This window comes from Dipodomys merriami, unplaced genomic scaffold (assembly GCF_024711535.1).
Source record: "Dipodomys merriami isolate MVZ:Mamm:240054 unplaced genomic scaffold, mDipMer1.0.p SCAF_11, whole genome shotgun sequence".
Lineage (NCBI taxonomy): Eukaryota > Metazoa > Chordata > Mammalia > Rodentia > Heteromyidae > Dipodomys > Dipodomys merriami.
The window spans coordinates 42,563,028-42,581,902 of record NW_027202382.1 but is presented as its reverse complement, the minus strand read 5'-3'; the positions used below and the strand labels follow the sequence as shown (position 1 = coordinate 42,581,902).

Here is an 18,875-nt window from a genome sequence, read left to right as displayed (position 1 = left end):
ATGTTTGCAGATCATTTATTTTCTAATTTTTGTTTTGTGCTAGTGCTGGGGCTTGAACTCTCATTTGGCTTTCTTGCTCATAGTTGGCACACACTACCACTTGAGCCATGTCTCTAGTCCAGTATTTTGTTGGTTAACTGGAGATGAACTCTTGCAGACATTTCTTCTACTCTTTGAAAAATATTGAGAATGAAAAGACAGCCTACAAACTGTGAGGAAAAATGTTTCTAAGTAATATACCTGATGAATATTTGAAGACCTTTCAAAACTCAGTAACAGGAAGGCAAGTACCCAAATTTAAAATGCGTAAAGATTTAGAGCTAGGCACTGGTAGCTCACGCCTGTAATATTAGCTACTCAGGAGGCTGAGATCTGAGGATCACAGTTCAAAGCCAGCCTGGGCAGGAAAGTCCGTGAGACTCATCTCCAATTAACCACCAAAAAACTGGAAGTGACACTGTGGTTCAAGTGGTAGAGTGCTTGCTTTGACCGACAAAAAAATAAAAATAAATAAATAACTAAATAGAAACCATAAAGAAAGGCATATTGAATTATATGAGTTTTGGTCTTAACATTCCTTTTGGCGTTAATAAGGGATATTTATTTGAATGATTTTAAAGAAATATATGAAAAATGCTTAACAACTACAAATTAAAATTATGAAAATACTATCACCATGTCTACAGCTTTGAAATATCAAGTGCCACCAAACTAGTAGGAATACAAAATCCTATTGCCACTTTGGAGAACAGTTGGCAGTTCCTTATTATATGACCCATTAATCTCAATCCTAAGCAATTATGAAACTATATGACATTTTGTTCACAAAAATAAACCTGGGGGGGGGCAGCTAGAAGTGTGGTTCAGCAGTATAGCCCCTGTCTAGCAAGCATGAAGTCCTGAGTACGTATCACTTTCAGCCCGTCACACACATTGGCTGACTTTCCACCTGATCTCAGGTGACCTCTGCCCCCAAATGGCACTGATTTTTTTTTCCATTGGTTTCCTTAAACGAAAAAAAATCTCTATGTGACTGCTTTGTTCATAATTGCCCCAAATAAGAAACAAATTAAATGCCCTACAGCTAAAGGATGGATAAACTGTAGTACCTCCATACAATAGTAAATTAATAATGAAAAGGAACAAACAACAGCTGTAACACTGATGAGTATCAGATGCAATGTACTAAGTGAAAGAAGTTCTTTTTTTTTTTTTGGTCAGTCATGAGGCTTGAACTCGGGGCTTGGGCACTGTCCCTGAGCTCTTCAGCTCAAGGCAAGCGTTCTACAACTTGAGCCACAGCACTATTTCCGGTTTTCTAGTGGTTTATTGGAGATAAGAGTCTCAGGCACTTCCCTGCCCTGGCTGGCTTTGAACCACAATCCTCAGATCTCAGATCTCAACCTCCTGAGTATCTAGAATTACAGGCATGAGCCACCAGCACCTGGCAAGACGTTCTATTTTTATTTATTTTTACTTTTTTTCCCCCCTTGTCCTGGGCTTGAACTCACAGCCTGGGCACTGTCCTTGAGCTTCTTTTTGCTCAAGGCTAGAACTCTACCACTTAAGTCACACCACCACTTCCAGCTTATTCTGTTTATATGATACTGAGGAATCAAAACCAGGGCTTCGTGCATGTTAGACAAGCACTCTACCGCTAAGCTACATTCCTAGCCCAAAAAGTTCTATTTTTTTGGTGGGGGGGGGTGGTCGTGGGCGGTCGTGGGCCTTGAACTCTGGGCCTGAGCGCTGTCCCTCAGCTCTTCAGCTCAAGGTTAGCACTCTACCTCTTGAGCTACAGTGCCACTTCCCATTTTCTGATGGTTTATTGGAGATAAGAGTTTCACGGAGTTTCCTGCTGGGGCTGGCTTTGAATCATGATCCTCAGATCTCAGCCTCCTCTGAGTAGCTAGGATTACAGGCATGAACCACTGGTACCTGGCAAGAAGTTCTATTTTTAAAGCTACACACTGCACGGTTCCAATGACATGACATCCTGGAAAAGGCAAAACCATAGGGAGCCAGGCACCGGTGGCTCACGCCGGTAATCCTAGCTACTCAGGAGGCAGATCTGAGAATCTCGGTTCAAAGCCAGCCAGGGCAGGAAAGTCCGTGAGACTCTTATCTCCAATAAATCACTAGAAAACTGGAAGTGGCATTGTGGCTCAAGCGGTAGAGAGCTCGCCTTGAGCTGAAGAGTGCAGGGACAGCGCCCAAGCCCAGAATTCAAGCCCCACAACCGGCCAAAAAAAACCCAAAAAACATAGGGACAGAAATTAGTTGACTAGCTGCCAGCAGCCAGAGATGGGAGAAGAAACTGATCATAAAGGGATAGCATAAGGGAATTGGGGGAGGGTTACTATTCTCTTATTTTGACTATAGTAGTGGCTTTACAATTGTATATGATAGCTGAACTTTGAGGAACTGTTCACTTTTTAGTGAATTAACTCTTTTAGTGAAAACTGCTTTGATTCTTAAATTAAAAACATCAAGAAGTATTTAATATATTTCAAAATATATGGGCTGGGAAGATGGCTCAGTGGTAGTGCGCTTGCCTTGCATGCATGAGGAACTGAGTTTGATTCCTCAGCACCACATAAGCAGAAAAAAAAAAAAAAACCGGAAGTAGCGCTGTGGCTCAAGTGGTAGAGCGCTAGCCTTGAGCTGAAGAGCTGAGGGACAGCGCCCAGGCCCAGAGTTCAAGCCCCCCGACCAGACACACACACACACAATACACACACAATACACACACACACACACACACACACACACACACACACGTAGGTGTATGCTAACCACAGGTTTCTAACTTTTCACACAGTAATCCCAGTTACTGAGAAAGCTAAGATCTGAGAGTCACAGTTTAGAGCCAGCCAGGGTAGACAAATCCAAGAGACTCATATCTCCAATTAATCAGCAATATATTAGACTGGCTCAAGCAGTAGAGAACCAGCCATGAGCAAAAATGCTGAGTGACCTGGGTGCTGGTGGCTCACACCTGTAATTCTAGCTACTGAGGAAGCCGAGAGCTGAGGACCAGGCAGAAAAGTCCATGAGACTCTTATCTCCAATTAACCACCAAAAAACTGGAAGTAGAGGTATGGTTCAAGTGGTAGAGGATAGCCTTAAGCAACAAAAGCTTAGAGACAGCACTCAGGCCCTGAGTTCAAGCCCCAAGACTGGCACCAAAAACAACAAAAACTGAGAGGGAGTTGGAAACCCAAGGTAAAGTCTCAGTTCTGACACAAAAGATAAAGAAATAAGTAAATACAAGGTCAGGGTGCTGGTGGCTCACACTTGTAATCCTAGTTACTTGGGAGGCTGAGACCTGAGGATTGGGGTTCAAAGCCAGCCTGTGCAGGAAAGTCCTTTGAGACTCATATCTTCAACTAACCACTGGAAAACTGGAAGTGGAGTTGTGTCTGAAAATACTAGTAGAGTGCTAGCCTTGAACAAAAGAAGATCAGGGATAGTGCCCTGGTCCTGAGTTCAAGCCCTATGACTACACTCCCCCACAAAAAAGTACACAAGGGGCTGGGAAGATGGCTCAGTGGTAGAGCGCTTGCCTTGCATGCCTGAGGCCCTGGGTTCGATTCCTCAGCACCACATAAGCAAAAAGAAAAAAGCCAGAGTGGCGCTGTGGCTCAAGTGGTAGAGCGCTAGCCTTGAGCTGAAGAGCTGAGGGACAGCGCCCAGGCCCAGAGTTCAGGTCCCACGTCCGGACCCAAAAAAAAAAAAAAAAAGTACACAAATAAGCAAATAATAAGACTGAAGACTGCTTCAATCTAAGTGACTTCTCAACTTTTATCTATGAATCATTGTCCCATCTAAAAAAGGTGTTTTTTGTTTTGGGTTTTTGTTTGTTTGTTTCTGAGACAGGTCTCTATGTAGCCCAGGCTTGAGACCCTCCTATTTCAGCCTCCCAAGTGCTGGGATTACAGGTATAAACCATCACACCTGGCTCTATCCATATGTTCTATTTGATTCTTTCATTTTTTGCACTTCTTTCAAGAACTTTGCCCAGTCTATTTTCTCCACCAAAACCACAGTTCCAAGAATAGAGATAGGTTATTTCTTTTCTCAAGTCCTTCAACATTTTTCTTTTTTTGTTTGTTTGAAACAGGTCTCATTGTGTAGTCCAGACTAGCTAGAACTTGCTATGTAGCCCGAGCTGGTACAAAACTCCCAACGCTTCAGCCTCAACCTCCTGAGTGCTTGAATTACAGGACTGCACAACATCTTAACACTTTTACTACTCCCTATGGATTTTTTTATAATGATAATATTTACTAAATTCACTATGTACAAGAAACTGTGTTAAGTGCTATGCCTGCCTGCTCTTATTTAAACTCATAAACTCCACAAGATAAAGTGTCATTATTATCTACTTTATAGATGAAGGAATTGAGGCATAAAATGGGTCTGAATTTTATCCCAGAAGTCTAATACCAGACTCTAGTAGTCATTATACTTTAGTATCATTCATTGAACGGTAACTGGGTACCAGCAACTAATTCAAGCACTAAGGTTAGACATAAGAATGAGACAAGATTATACTCTCCCTTAAAGAATTTACAGTCTAGTTGGACAAGACCAATAAAATAAGTGCATTACACTAAGTATGTTCTAAGTGGGTTAAGGAAGTGACAGGAAAAACTTCCCAGAATGGTGTTTATCCCAAAAAGAGTGAGAACAGTTCCAGGTTTGACTCAGCTGTCAGCTAAGACTCTAGTAAGCGCTAACCAAATGTTTCCCATCCTCATACTTTTGGTATACTATAGGATATTAATCTAGACTATAAAACAAGTCTGTAAAGGTTTTTTAATTGGTGCACAGTAGTTAGAAAATGTCTTTATATCATTCTTATTTTTAGAGAAAAAAAAATTGCTAGAAATCCCATCTGAAATTAGGAGCCAGAATTAAGATTGCAATAATATAGTTTCCCAAAATCTATATCTAACTCATCTGTTAGGGGAATAGTATCCTGTTCCCACATGTACCAATTTTACGTAAAATTGGCTTGTTTTTATTTTTGTATACCAGTCATTTTGCTTTGTTTCAATAAATAAATAATTTTAATTGTATTGCAAACTGATTTTTTTTCTTTCACCTTTATGATGCTTGCTTCTTTGGAAAAAAAAGAGTCAAAGGATGGAGAGTGAGAAGCCTGCATAAACAAGCGTTCTGGAAAAAAGATGCAAACAAAACATGATTTCTCTGACACATAGTGCACTATGTGTACTGAATGAAACATGTAACATTCCATTCCATCCTTTTTTAAAGAGGTTATTAAGGATAATTGTATACACAGAAGAGTGGACAAAGTTATCTTTTACTAAAGCTGCAAGGAAATGGACACTAGCTTTTTAAACTTTAATTAACACTGGTTTTAGCAAGTCATTTAACTGTTCCAACTCTCCATTTCTTTCCTTTCCATGGAGGGGAGGGGGCAGGGGAAAGGAGGTTGTTGACTTTAGAAATCCCTAAGGATCCTTGTAGCCTTAAACATTTCTCCTCAGAAAACAGCTCAAGTATCAGAACCTTTACTGCATGGTTTTTTTTTTTTTTATCATGGGTGTTACAGTAAACATTTTTTAAAATGTTCACTTGGGGTTCCATTCTTACAGCCATTTTCTTCAGATGGAATAGGTCAGATAAGATAACACAGCAAGATTCCCCAGTAGGAATTATTTCCCATTTACCAATGAAAAGAACAAGGAGGGGGGAAAATCCACTTCTGTTATGATGTTCAAAAACAACACTACACAGTCAAAAGCATAAAAGCATTCCATACCAGGAAGGGGGAAGGGGTGGCTATAATAGGAAAGGATCACCGCAAAGGAAGCTCTACACAAATATCCACCATTTTCATTCTTTTTTTTCCCTTTTTTTATCCTCTCCTAGAGAGAAAAGGCCAGTTTTTATTTTCTCTTAATCTCCGAAGAGGTAGCAAAAGCCACAGCAATCCCCGTGCATTGTTTTTGTTATAAAATACTGAAGCTGTGCTATTTTTGTTTGTTACACAGATCACCCATCTTATTTTTTTCTGAGAAGGCTGGTTTCCATATATTACCCACCAGCAGCCCTCTCGGGGAGCAGACACTCACCACTACCACCTTTTTTAATTTTTTTAATCCAAGCCCGTAAACAACCATTTCCTCTTTGCTGCAGCCGTCTGTGCTGCCTGTCTGGTTTTAGCCAAGCCAGGGGTTGAGCCCTGCAGACTGCGGTGCTGGGCAGGGCCAGTTTTCCGCATCTCCCCAGTGACAGAAGAGGGTTCGCGACCCTGATAAGACCCCGCCCTCAAAGCCAAGCCCCAGGAAGGAGAAGAGGAGAGAGCCTGGCGGCTTCCACCCAGAGCTTTAGGAAAACAGGCAAACAGGCGTCTCCACCCCAGATCGGGCAGGAGTGGCCCCGGGCTGCACTGCGCGCGCCCAGCCGCTCCCAGGTGGGTACCCGCGGATGGGGACCGCGGCTTGGCTCCAGGGAGTAGCGCGGAGGGGGTGGGGGGGGCTGAGGGGGGAGAGGGGAGGGGAGGAGAAAGAAGGAAAAGGGAGGAGAGAGGAGGGAGGATGCAGGCCGGGATTTCGCTCATCACGATTCACAAGGGAGGGTGGGAAATGGGGAACTGTTGGCGACCGAAAAAGGAGAGGGATCGAGGGGGGCTCGGGGAATAAAGAAGGCAAGGGAGGAGAGAGGGGAAGTGGGAAGGGGAAGCGCTGGGGTGCCTGGGGTGATGCCGCAGAAAAGGGAACTGGTAGGTTGGGGGCGGGGGTAGCAGGGCAGGGTGGCAGAGGAGAGACTGGGGTCTGCGGAGACGGGATGAGGTGACCGGGGACTCGGAGAGATGCAGCGACGAAGGTGAGCGCGGGTGGAGGTAAGAAGGAACGAGGGGTGTCGATGAAGACACGGGGAGCAGGGGAGGGCGGGGAGGAGGGAGCGATGGAGGGATGGAGGGAGTGACGGAGGTGGAGGGCAGGGGTGGAGCAGGCCTGCGGAATGGGGGGGAGGGGAGGCGGCAGGCTGGGCGGCCGGACCGCGGGAGGCGCAGTGGGACTTCCCTCGGGGAGGGCGACGGCACCGGATAACGGAGCCCTGCGAGCTCGGAACCCCGGGCCTGACGGAGGCCCGGGCACTGACGCCCAGGTTCCGGGCTTTCCCGGGGGCAGCCGCAGACCCCGCCTGCGGGCAGGACCTGCCTCTACTTACTCTCTCCGACCACGGCTTTGAGGCCAATGGGGGCCATGGCGCTGGGTGAGTCTCTGGGCTCCGACTTTCCTCTGGCGATGCTCGCGGACACTACCACCACCTCCTCCCCAGACCCGCGCGCTCCGCTGGCTGCAGCCCGCCGCCCCGCAGCCGCGCTCCGGATCGACTGACGCGCGGACTCGGCTCGGGGGCGCGGCGCCGGCCAGAGAGAGGCTGTGCAGCCAGCGGCGCACGAGGGGCGGGCCGTAGGGGGCGGGGATTAGCCCAGCCGTCAGCGTCACCCGCGCCCCTCCACCAATCAAATCGCGGCCCGGATGCTCAGCTCCGCCCTCTGGGATGCGGCTGGGCGTGAGGCGGCCCCTGGGCTGGTGCGGGAGTCGCGCCCTCCCCCTCACCTCACGCGCCGAGCGCGTGCACGCGAGTGAGTTCTCTCGGGTAGCCGCGCGCGCACGCATCCAGAGCACAGGGTCCTAAAGTCCTATTTACCGCCTCTGCACCAGGATCTCTGGCAGCAGTGCTGTCTTTCCTGCTTCTTGGAACTGTCCATATTTCCTTGCCACAGAAGGATTTCTTTAAGAATTAGTAGAACCGCTCAGACACAACGCAATGTGAGGTACCTCTGTACCATCTCTATCTTTCTGGGTGTCAGATCCACCATTTGATGAGCTATTAGTATGTATCAAGCACCTTAGACGCATCATCTCACTAAAACCTCACAATAAATCAAATATTGATTTTAATCTGCATTCCCAGATTGTCTTTTTAAAAATCTGAGGCTCACAGGGCTGGGAAGGTGGCTCAGTGGTAGAACGCTTGCCTTGCATGCCTGAGGCCCTGGGTTCGATTCCTCAACACCACATAAGCAAAAAGAAAAAAGCTGGAAGTGGCGCTGTGGCTCAAGTGGTAGAGCGCTAGCCTTGAGCTGAAGAGCTGAGGGACAGCACCCAAGCCCAGAGTTCAGGCCCCACGACCGGACCCAAAAAAAAAAAAAATCTGAGGCTCAGGCTGGGAATGTGACGAGTGTTGAAGCAGGAAGCATGAAGCCTCAATACCACAGAAAAAGCCCAAAGTAGCACTGTGGCTCAAGTGGTTGAGTGCCAGCCTTGAGCAGAAAGAAGCTCAAGGACAGTGCCCAGGCCCCGAGTTCAAGCCCCAGGACTGGCAAAAAAAAAAAAAATCTGAGGATCAGATGTTGGAAAAAGTATAAAACATACTGCCAGACGGTGCATCAATCACTCATTAACAAATATTTATTGTTCTCCAATGACTATGTGTAATCTGCTGTTCTGGGCACTTGCAGCTACAACCATGCACAAGATAGGATACCATCCTTGTCTAGAGTTCAGAAGTTCTTAATAGGAATTTGGTATAGAAACAACTCTGAACTTAGCATCTCCTTCCTAGATACTACGTTCACTAAAATGGTCCTATGAGGGTTCTCACTGGACTTTTTAATTTCTTTGTGCAAGTAATGGGGGTTGAGCTCAGTGCCTGCAGTACACACTGTACCTTAGCTTCTTTGTTCAAGGTTGGCACTCTACCACTTGAGCTACATCTCCATTTCCAAATTTTTAGTGGTTAATTGGAGATAAGAGTATCATGTGTTTTCCTTCCCTGCTGACTTTGAATTTCAATCTTCTGATCTCAGCCTCCTGAGTAGCTAGGATTATAGGCATGAGCAACCAGTACTTGGCTTCACTGGGCTTTCATTGTTAATGGTGAACACTGTTTTTGAAATAAGGAACAAGAGTTGGGAATGTATCCTGATGGTAAGAGGCACTTGCCCAGTACATGAAAAGCCTCATGCTTGAATCTTGGCAAAATAAATGAGCAAACAAATAACAGAGCAAGCTTACTTCTGCTTCCAAAGAAAAACAAGTTGAGCTAATAAAAAAAGAACAGGCAAGCTAGTAGTAGTAAAATCAGTTAACACTCATTAAAGATTTGGACCAGGCCAGGTGCTACTGGCTAATGCCTGTAATCAGGAGGCTGAGACATGAGGATCAGGGTTTAAAGCTAGCCCTGGCAGGAAAGCTTGTGAGATTCTTTTTTTTGGGGGGGGGGGGGAACCAGTCGTGGGGCCTGAACTCTGGACCTGGGCACTGTCCCTCAGCTCTTCAGCTCAAGGCTAGCGCTCTACCACTTGAGCCACAACGCCACTTCCGGCTTTTTTCTTTTTGCTTATGTGGTGCTGAGGAATCTAACCCAGGGTCTCAGGCATGCAAGGCAAGCGCTCTACCACTGAGCCACCTTCCCAGCCCCATCTTGTGAGATTCTTTTTTTTTTTTTTTGTCGGTCGTGGGGCTTGAACTCTGGGCCTGGGCGCTGTCCCTCAGCTCTTCAGCTCAAGGCGAGCACTCTACCACTTGAGCTACAGCACCACTTCCGGTTTTCTGGTGGTTTATTGGAGATAGGAGTCTCAGGGTCTCTCCTGTCCCGGCTGGCTTTGAACCGCGATCCTCAGATCTCAGCCTCCTGAGTAACTAGGATTACAGGCGTGAGCCACCAGCACCCGGCTTCTTGTGAGATTCTTTTTTTTTTTAATTTTTTTTTTTTTTGGGTCCGGTCATGGGGCCTGAACTCTGGGCCTGGGCGCTGTCCCTCAGCTCTTCAGCTCAAGGCTAGCGCTCTACCACTTGAGCCACAGCGCCACTTCCGGCTTTTTTCTTTTTGCTTATGTGGTGCTGAGGAATCGAACCCAGGGCCTCATGCATGCAAGGCAAGCACTCTACCACTGAGCCACCTTTCCACCCCCATCTTGTGAGATTCTTATAGCCAATTAGCCATCAGAACATCAGAAGTGGAGTTGTGAGCTGTGGCTCAAAGTGGTAGAGCACAAGTGCATAGGTAATAAGTGATCAAGGAATGATCCAATTCTAGAATCTGAATTCTGAGCCATTATTATATACTGAACAAGAAGAGAAAAGCTGAAGCCTAAGGAGGACTTTTCTGAATTCATGGAGGCAATGTTGGTCAGCTGTGGACAAGAAACCACATGTCCTAGCTCAAGTCACAAGCTCCAAGCCAAAGTTATCATCTTCTCACTTTTACCCAAATCTACCTCAAAAGAACCCTTGAATGACTTCATAGAGAGAAGGTAATAATGTATCATTCCTTTACATTTTGGTCCACAGAACATATGACAGCTTTTGGGCATATTTGGAGGAGGAGATGGTTTGTATTGATGAAGGGACCCAGGATGCACTTGGGAGGCTACAGGTTTCTTCCTTAGCCAGCTGGTATGTGTCAGCAGAGATACCACAATTTCTGCATCTACTGTGAAAATATAAAGTAGGATCTGGAAAGTCATTTAATGGCCAAGGAATAGGAATGGGAAGGGCTCCTCTTGCCATTCATCCTGTCAATGGGTCAATGATGATTTACTGAGTGCCATGAAAGTTCAGTTTTGCCCTCAGGAAGCTGTGTTCTAGCCAGACACCAGTGGCTCATGCCTGTAATCCTAGCTACTCAGGAGGCTGAGACCTGAGGATCACAGTTCAAAGCCAGCCCAGGCAGGAAAGTTGGTGAGACTCTTATCTCCAATAAAACACCAGAAAACTGGAAGTGGCACTGTGGCTCAAGCGGTACAGCACTCACCTTGAGCTGAAGAGCTGAGGTACAACACTCAGGCCCAGAGTTCAAGTCCCACAACAAGAAAAAAAAAAAAAGCCATGTTCTGGTGCTAGTGACTCCCACTTGTAATTATTGTTACTCAAGAGGCTGAAATCTGAGGCTCACTGACAAAGCCAACCTGGGCAGAAAAGTCTGTAAGTCTCTTATTACCAATTAACTACCAAAAAGCTGAAAATGGAGCTATAGCTCAAATGGTAGAAGCCCAGCCTTGAGAAAAATAGCCAAGCCAGAATACATGGCCCTGAATTCAACCCCAGTATTAGCACCAAAAACAAACAAACCAAAAAAAACAGCTAAACAAGTAAAATAAAGATATAGCAGCTTCTTAATTTCTGCTGAAGGAAGGACGAAAAAAGAATTATTTCCGGGCTGGGAAGGTGGCTCAGTGGTAGAGTGCTTGCCTTGCATGCATGAGGCCCTGGGTTCGATTCCTCAGCACCACATAAGCAAAAAGAAAAAAGCCGGAAGTGGCGCTGTGGCTCAAGTGGTAGAGCGCTAGCCTTGAGCAGAAGAGCTGAGGGACAGCGTCCAGGCCTAGAGTTCAGGCCCACGACTGGACCAAAAAAAAAAAAAAAGAATTATTTCCTGTAGGTGTGGACCAGAGATGTGTGCTAAGGATGTCCCAAAAATCAGAACTGATTATTCAAAGAACAAGCAGGATGACAGACTGTGGACTCACCCAAGATTCCCTGACTGTAGGGTGTCAATCTGGAACTGCTCTAAATGTGTAATTCAAGACCTTGTTCTTGACATCTCTGAGTCTTAATTTCTCCAGTAAAAGGGCATTAAACCATGCAGATAAGGTGGCTCTGAGGAGTCAGAAAGATGGCCATCATGAAAGAGTACCCTATGATCTCTATCCTTATGTTGTCTTAGTTTGCCTAGAGCTCTCAGAAATTTCCACTCAATTCTCAACGTGGCACTATTATTTTCCCACCTCAGGGAAATCAAGCCACTGGCATAAGGCCGTACTGCTCTTAAGAGCAGACCTAGGACACAACTTCCACTAACTTCCTGGAAGAGCATTCCAGAGGCCAGGGCATAACCCCAAGACTCTGAATGAAGGATAGATTTGGCAATAGGAACACATTGTTTGGAGCACATGGAGATAGAACCGGAGTATTAGGGCCCAGAAAGGTTCACTGTGCACTGCACTGACCCAACACCAGCTCCTGCAGATCCCTGCACAGCTGCAGTTGCAGGATGCGAAGACTTGGTCTTCCTCCAGGGCCAAACGCCCAGAGGTGCACCTGCAGGTGCGCATGCGCGGCCTGCAGCCTCTGCAGAGCCGGCTGGGTGAAGGGCAGGCAGCAAGGGTGAGAAGAGTCCTGTGATCTACGCATGGGTCATGAGATTGCAGACATAGATGAACCAAAGGATGCCGAGAAAACATTCACACTGATGGCAAATTAAGAGAGAGGTGCTCAGAGGAATAGGGAGTTAGAAAACAAAGGAGCAAGAAATAGCAATGGAGTGGATTGGAGAAAGAAAAAACCAGGAGCAGTTGGTTGCTTAAACTGGACCTATTGAGCGCATCCATCATGGGGATTCCTAGGCTTGGGCTTGGCAAGCACTCCTGGAGATCCTTCTACTTTGAGGCTCCATGATCAGGTGCATTTTCCTCCCACTCCCTTCCCCTGGATGTAGGGACACCAGTTCCCCCTGTGCTGTTTTAGGAGCAGTTTAAAAAAGGATTCAGCAAGGTAATATTTGTAAGGGGCCTTTATCCAATACTGGCTGCTTGGTATGGATCTAGTGAATGTTATCTATTAATACCATTGCTTTTTAAAAAATGATATAATGTGAGGCATCAGTGGCTCATGCTTGTAATCTGAGCTACCCAGGAGGCTGAGCTCTGAGCATTGTGGTTAGAAGCCAGTCAGGGAAGCAAAGTTCATGAGGCTCTTATCTCTATTTAACCACCAAAATAAAAGGCTAGAGGTAGAGCTGGGGCTCACATGGTAGAGCATTAGCCATGAGCTAAAAAAACTCAGGGACAGCACCCAGGATCTGAGTTCAAGCCCCAGGATGGGCACCCCCCCAAAAAAAATAAATAAATAAAATAAAAGCATAGGTCAGGTGTTTTTTTTTGTTTTGTTTTGTTGTGTTTTTTGGTCAGTCGTAGGGCCTGAACTCTGGGTCTGGGTGCTGTCCCTCAGCTCTTCAGCTCAAGGCTAGTGCTCTACCACTTGAGCCACAGCACCACTTTCAGCTTTTTCTGTTTATATGGTGCTGAGGAATCAAATCAGGGCCTCATGCATGTAAGGCAAGCACTCTACCACTGAGCCACCTTCCCAGCCCATCGGCCAGGTTCTTGAGATGAAACAACTGCAGAGGCCAGGCAAATGCAAGTGATACCACAGATGTAACCCACTGCAGAGTACATGCCTTGCCCAGGGCAGCAAGTCATTACTCAAAGCCAGGCAGTAATTTCTATGACTGATCAAGAGTCTAGATTATAGAAATTATGAGACATTTCCTCATGTTAAATGCTGTAATGGGTTCGTTTATTTTTATTTTTATTTTTAAGAAGATGTTGTCTAGGCGCCATGTCTCATTCTTGTAATCCAGCCTTGATCAGGAGGATCAAGATTCCAGGCCAGCCAAAGCATAAAGTTATGGAATCCCATCCCAACCAATAAAAAAAAGCCTGTAATCCTAGCTACTCAGAAGGTTAAAATCTGAGAATTATAGTTTGAAGTCAGCCTAGGAAGGAAACTTCATGACATTTACCTCCAATTAACCACAAGAAAGACCAGAAACAGAGCTGTGGCTCAAGTGATAGAGAGTGCTAGCCTTGAGCAAAGCAGCTAAGGGACAGAGCTCAGGTGCTAAGTTGAAGTACCAGGACCTACATTAAAAAAAAAAAAAAAAGCTGGACACTGTGGTACATGCCTATCACCCAACTTTAAAAGATGCCTAAATAGGAGAGCATGGTTCAGATTGGTCTAGGGCATAAAGGCAAGTCCCTTGAGATATATATCAAGTTCCAGTGGCTCACAACTCTAATCTTAGCTACTCAGGAGGCTGAGATCAGAGGATTGGGTCACATTTGAAGCCAGGTCTGATAGAAAAGCTTGCAACACTCATCTCAGTTAACCAGCAAAATGCTGAACTGGAGGAATGACTCAAGGAGTAGAATGCCAGTTTTGAGCAAGCAAGCCAAATGAGAAGTTGAGGACCTGAGTTCAAGCCATGGCATTAACACACATAAAATAAAGTTTAAAGTCAAGCCAGGCACTAGTGCCTCACCCCTATAATTCTAGCTACTCAGGAGGCTGTGGTCTGACAAATGAGGTTAGAAGCCAGCCTGGGCAAAAAAGCCCAAGAGACTTTTTTTTTTTTGTCAGTCATGGGGCCTGAACTCTAGGCCTGGGCGCTGTCCCTCAGCTCTTCAGCTCAAGGCTAGCACTTTACCATTTGAGCCACAGTGCCACTTCCAGCCTTTTCTGTTTATGTGGTGCTGAGGAATCAAACCCAGGGCCTCATGCATGCAAGGCAAGCACTCTACCACTGAGCCACCTTCCCAACCCACAAGAGACTCTTATCTTCTATTATTTCCAATTAATCAGCAAAAAGCTAGAAGTGAAGGTGTGCCTCAGTGGTATAGCCCTAGCCTTGAGTGGAAAAAGCTAAAGGAGAAGGCAAAGCCCTAAGTTCAAACCCAGAGTTCAAGCCCCATTACTGGTGGGTGCATGTGCACACGCGTGTGCATGCACACATGCACGCACACACACACACAAAACTTGGATCTTCCTTGCTCAGTGGATGCCAGGGTGGTCCATACTTTGCACTGCTGATGCTCTCTCCAGGGTGTCCCAAGCATCCTTATTACACGTCCCCCACCCACTCCCCGCCCCAGCACCAGAGCCCTAAAAAGCTCACTAGAGTCTGAGATAAGCAGGAGTACCCTTCCCCCACCCCCATTACACATAGGCTGTCTTTCTACCCACTCCCCAAGGCTTCCTGCCTGTTCTCCATGCCCCCTTCCCTCCCTCCTACCCACCTCCTTTGTCTACTGTCTTCCCACTTCTGCCTTTCTACTCACCCCCTCCCAGATAGCAGCTCCCTTACCCCTCACCCCACAGAGCTTTCTCTGCCATCCCTTCCCATTTACAGATTCACAGACAGAGCTCTGGGACCCAGCATTCTGGCTCTGGCTCTGCCTTGTTGCTGTCCTTGGCCAGGTCTTCATATCTTCTAAACATCAGTGTCCCCATTGACCCACATATGAGCTGGATCCTTGTCCTGCATACTAGCCAGGATGCCCAGCTCTTCCCGAATCAAGAAGTAGGCAGACAAAGGAGCTTGTGCTTGATTTCTGGCATCCCTCAGGCTGTAGATCTCTGATGTGACTATCACTTATTCCCCTGTGCAGAGACCTCTGTCTCCCTCTTCCCAAGGCCTTCTTTCCCTTTCCAGCTGTGACAGAAGTCCCCCAGGAACATATTACAGCCATGCCCTGCACACATGGGGGAACTGTTGGAGCAGATGTTTAACAAAAATAGCACTTACTGCATTGACTGGATCCCCAACAGTCTGAAGACATCTGTTTGTCACATCCCACCCTAGGGCCTAAAAATGCCTCCAGTGACAATAGCACAGCCACCCCGGAGGTGTTTTGGCACATTTGTAAGCTGTTCTGTGCCCTGATTCACTGGAAGGCTACAAACACAGCTTGTGCCCATCCGCCTCCCATCTTCCTGTTGGGGCCATGGAGAAGTGGGAGAAGGGCATTGCATGAGGCATTCTGGGTTACAGCCTCTTTCCCTCTGTGTTTCCTTCCTCCATTTGCATTATGCTGACAGATGAATTATGTTGGATTTGAACTCAGGGCTTGCGAAGCAGGCACTCTACCACTTGAGCCACACCTTCAGGCCTATTTATTTATTTTTTAATTTATTTTTCAAGACAAGTTCTGGTCCTGTAGCCCAGGCTGAAGCTCAGCTTCCTCACTTCTGGGAGTACAGGCAAGTACCACCAAGTCTAGCCTGCATTCTTTTGAAAACCCAACTCTGAAGATGAAATTCTGTCATCCCTATTGGTGGGCCATTTTTTATTGTAAAGATACTGCATAGAGGGGTTATAGTTACATAAGGACATTTCCTACTGAGCATTGTTACCCCCTCCTTTGTTTTTCCCCTACCATCTCTTCCCTCTCCACCTGGTGGGCCAGTTTTGACTGAGTTTTTCTAGATTACTACATCTATCTCCAGTCCTAATTTTTAAAATTTATTTTATTTTATTTTTTTTGCCAGTCCTGGGGCTTGAACTCTGGGCCTCGTCACTATCCCTGAGCTTATTTTGCTCAAGGCTAGTGCTTTACCACTTGAGCCACAGCACCATTTCCTGCTTTTTCTTATTTGTTTGTTTTTTGTCAGTTGTGGGGCCTGAACTCTGGACCTGGGCACTGTCCCTCAGCTCTTCAGCTCAAGGCTAGTGCTCTATTGCTTGAGCCACAGCACCACTTCTGGCTTTTTCTGCTTATATGGTACTGAGGAATTGAACCCAGGGCCTCATGTATGCAAGGCAAGCACTGTACTACTGAGCCACCTTCCCAGCCTATTTCCTGCTTTTTCTAAGTAGGTGATTGGAGATAAGAGTCTTATGGACTTTCCTGCCCAGACTGGCTTCAAACCTCTATCCTCAGATCTCAGTCTCCTAAGTAGTTGGGATTATAGGTGTAAGCCACCAGCGCCTAGATCCATTCCTAATTTCTGTGATTCCTCCTCTCTCTGCAGCAGGGAAAGTCTAGAATAATGCAGTTAGACTACTTGGGAATGCTGTGTAGTGTGTGTGTGTGTGTGTGTGTGTGTGTGTGTGTGTGTGTGTGTGTGTGTGTGTGTGTGTGTGTGTGTGTGTGTGTGTGTGTGTGTGTGTGTGTGTGTGTGTGTGTGTATTCCCCACTCCCACCAAAATATTACTCAGGAAGGTTGGGTTCCTTCTGTGTATTTTTCTTCATTTGTCATTATACAAGTAATAAAAATGTAAATCCATAGCCAGGCACTACTGGGTGCCTCAGTCTCAGGAGACTAAGATCTGAGAATCTTGGTTCGAAGCCAGCCTGGGCAGGAAAGTCCATGAGACTCTTACCTCTAGCTAACTATCAAAAACCTGGAAGTGGAGCTGTAGCTCAAGTGGTAGAGCCCTAGGCCTGAGTGAAAAGCTCAGGTATTGCATCCAAGTTCTGAGAGGGGTGGGGGGGGGGGGAGGGAGGGAGGAAGGAAGGTGAGGATATTGGGGGCAACTGAGAACTCAGGGTTGGAATATCCCAGCTAGAAAGAAAGCTGAGGTCCTAGCCAAAGGAGGGGGGGTCTTTCTGAAATTATAAACAGATCTTGTTTACTCCTACAGCTTCTCCCAGGGATTTGGTGGAGACATTTCCAGAAGCAGGCTGACTACACCACCTTCTGGTGGCAGGAGGAACAGCAGCAGTCCAAGGGCACCAGAGCTACCATGATGAGTTTCAGTATGATTCAGGGGAGGGGGGTGGTCACCCTGGTTTGGGTTAAATCTCCCATACTTTGAGGTATTGAACTCAGAGCTAAGCTCAAGCTCCGTCACTGAGCTATACCCTGAGCTCTTGGGTTATATTTGTGATATTTGGTCATCATGGAGTGGTTTTTTCCTCCCCCCCCCCCCCCCCCCCCCCCCCCCCGTCCCCTGCACTCACACATACCAATACCAGGGCTTGAACTCAAATAATAAAATTTAATTTAAAAACAAGATTCAGATAGCCACCAGTGCCTGGCTTAACTTCAATTTTTAGAAAATATTACACTAAGTAATCTTAGTATACGGGAAGCTAAAGCAAGAACATTGTAAGTCTGAGGCTAGCTGGGCTATATAGCAATGTCTCAAAAAAACCCAAAAAACATTGTGTCAGAGCTGGGTGCCAGTGGCTTATGCCATAACCCTAGCTAACCAGGAGGCTAAGATCTAAGGATCACAGTTCAAAGCCAGCATAGGAAGGAAAGGCCATGAGCCTCCTCTCCAATTAACCAGCAAAAACCCAGAAGTTTCCAGGCACTGATGGCTCTTGCCTGTAATCCTAGCTACTAGGAGGCTGAGATCTGAGGATTGCAGTTCAAAGCCAGCCTGGGCAGGAAAATCTGTGAGACTCATCTCCAGTTAACCACTAGAAAACCACTGTGGCTCAATGTGGTAGAGCACTAGCCCTGAGCAAAAGAGCTCAGGGACAGTGCCCAGGCCCCCAGTTCAAGCCCCATGACTGACAACAACAACAACAAAAGCCAGACATGGAGCTATGGCTCAAATGGTGGAGTGCCAGCCTTGAGTGTAAAAGCTAACAAAGAGTACTCATTCTTGTTTCAAGCCCCAGTACCAACACACACACACACACACACACACACACACACACACACACACACACACACACACACACATACACACCACACATGCCAATCACACAGTCCTGCTATGCAGCACAGGCTGGTATAGAACTTTCTCCATCTCCCTATCTCAGCCTCCTCAAGAATTGGGATTGCAGGCATGCCCTACTTTGTGGAGAGTTTCAATCACCAAGGAAAGGACTGCATCTCAGATCATGGAGGAAAAGACCTGATGGGCTTTATCCCACTTAGTTTCCATGTGTATGTGCTGCCTCCTCCACATCTGAACCAGCAGTGGGCATTGTATAAGCATTATCTCATGCAGTCCACAGCCCCCTGTGAGAGACTAACCACATTTATCTCCATGTACAAATGGAATAGCTCAGAGAGGTCCAGCAATTACTCACAGCCCCACAGCTGGTAAATGGCAGAGCTGAGATCCCTACCCAGGTCTGCCTGACTCAAAGCTCACTCTGATAAGCTTTAGGCCATATTTATTCATTCACTAACTGTTTTTGTATACTTATGGTATGCCAAGACCTGTTCTAGGTGCTAAAGAAAGAAAACAATAAAGAAAGTAGTTTAAAATGTCTTCCCCAAAATAAAATAAAATGTCTTCCCAAGTAACTAAACAAAATCATTTCAGATAGCAAAAACTACTATGGAAAAATCCAGTCTGCC

At 46.3% G+C, this 18,875-nt stretch overlaps 1 protein-coding gene across 2 annotated transcripts in view; it reads right to left on the bottom strand.

Annotated features, from left to right (window-relative positions):
* Stxbp1 (syntaxin binding protein 1) overlaps window positions 1-7,404 on the bottom strand; it is a 75,262-nt gene extending 67,858 nt beyond the window's left edge. Inside the window, exon 1 of one of the 2 annotated variants that reach the window (XM_070014129.1) lies at window positions 7,210-7,404. In XM_070014129.1, the coding sequence (XP_069870230.1) occupies window positions 7,210-7,246 (37 nt within the window). In that variant the 5' untranslated portion in view covers window positions 7,247-7,404. The remainder of the gene's footprint in view (window positions 1-7,209) is intronic. The other variant, XM_070014130.1, reaches the window with a different exon arrangement.
* Between the last annotated feature and the right edge of the window lie 11,471 nt (window positions 7,405-18,875).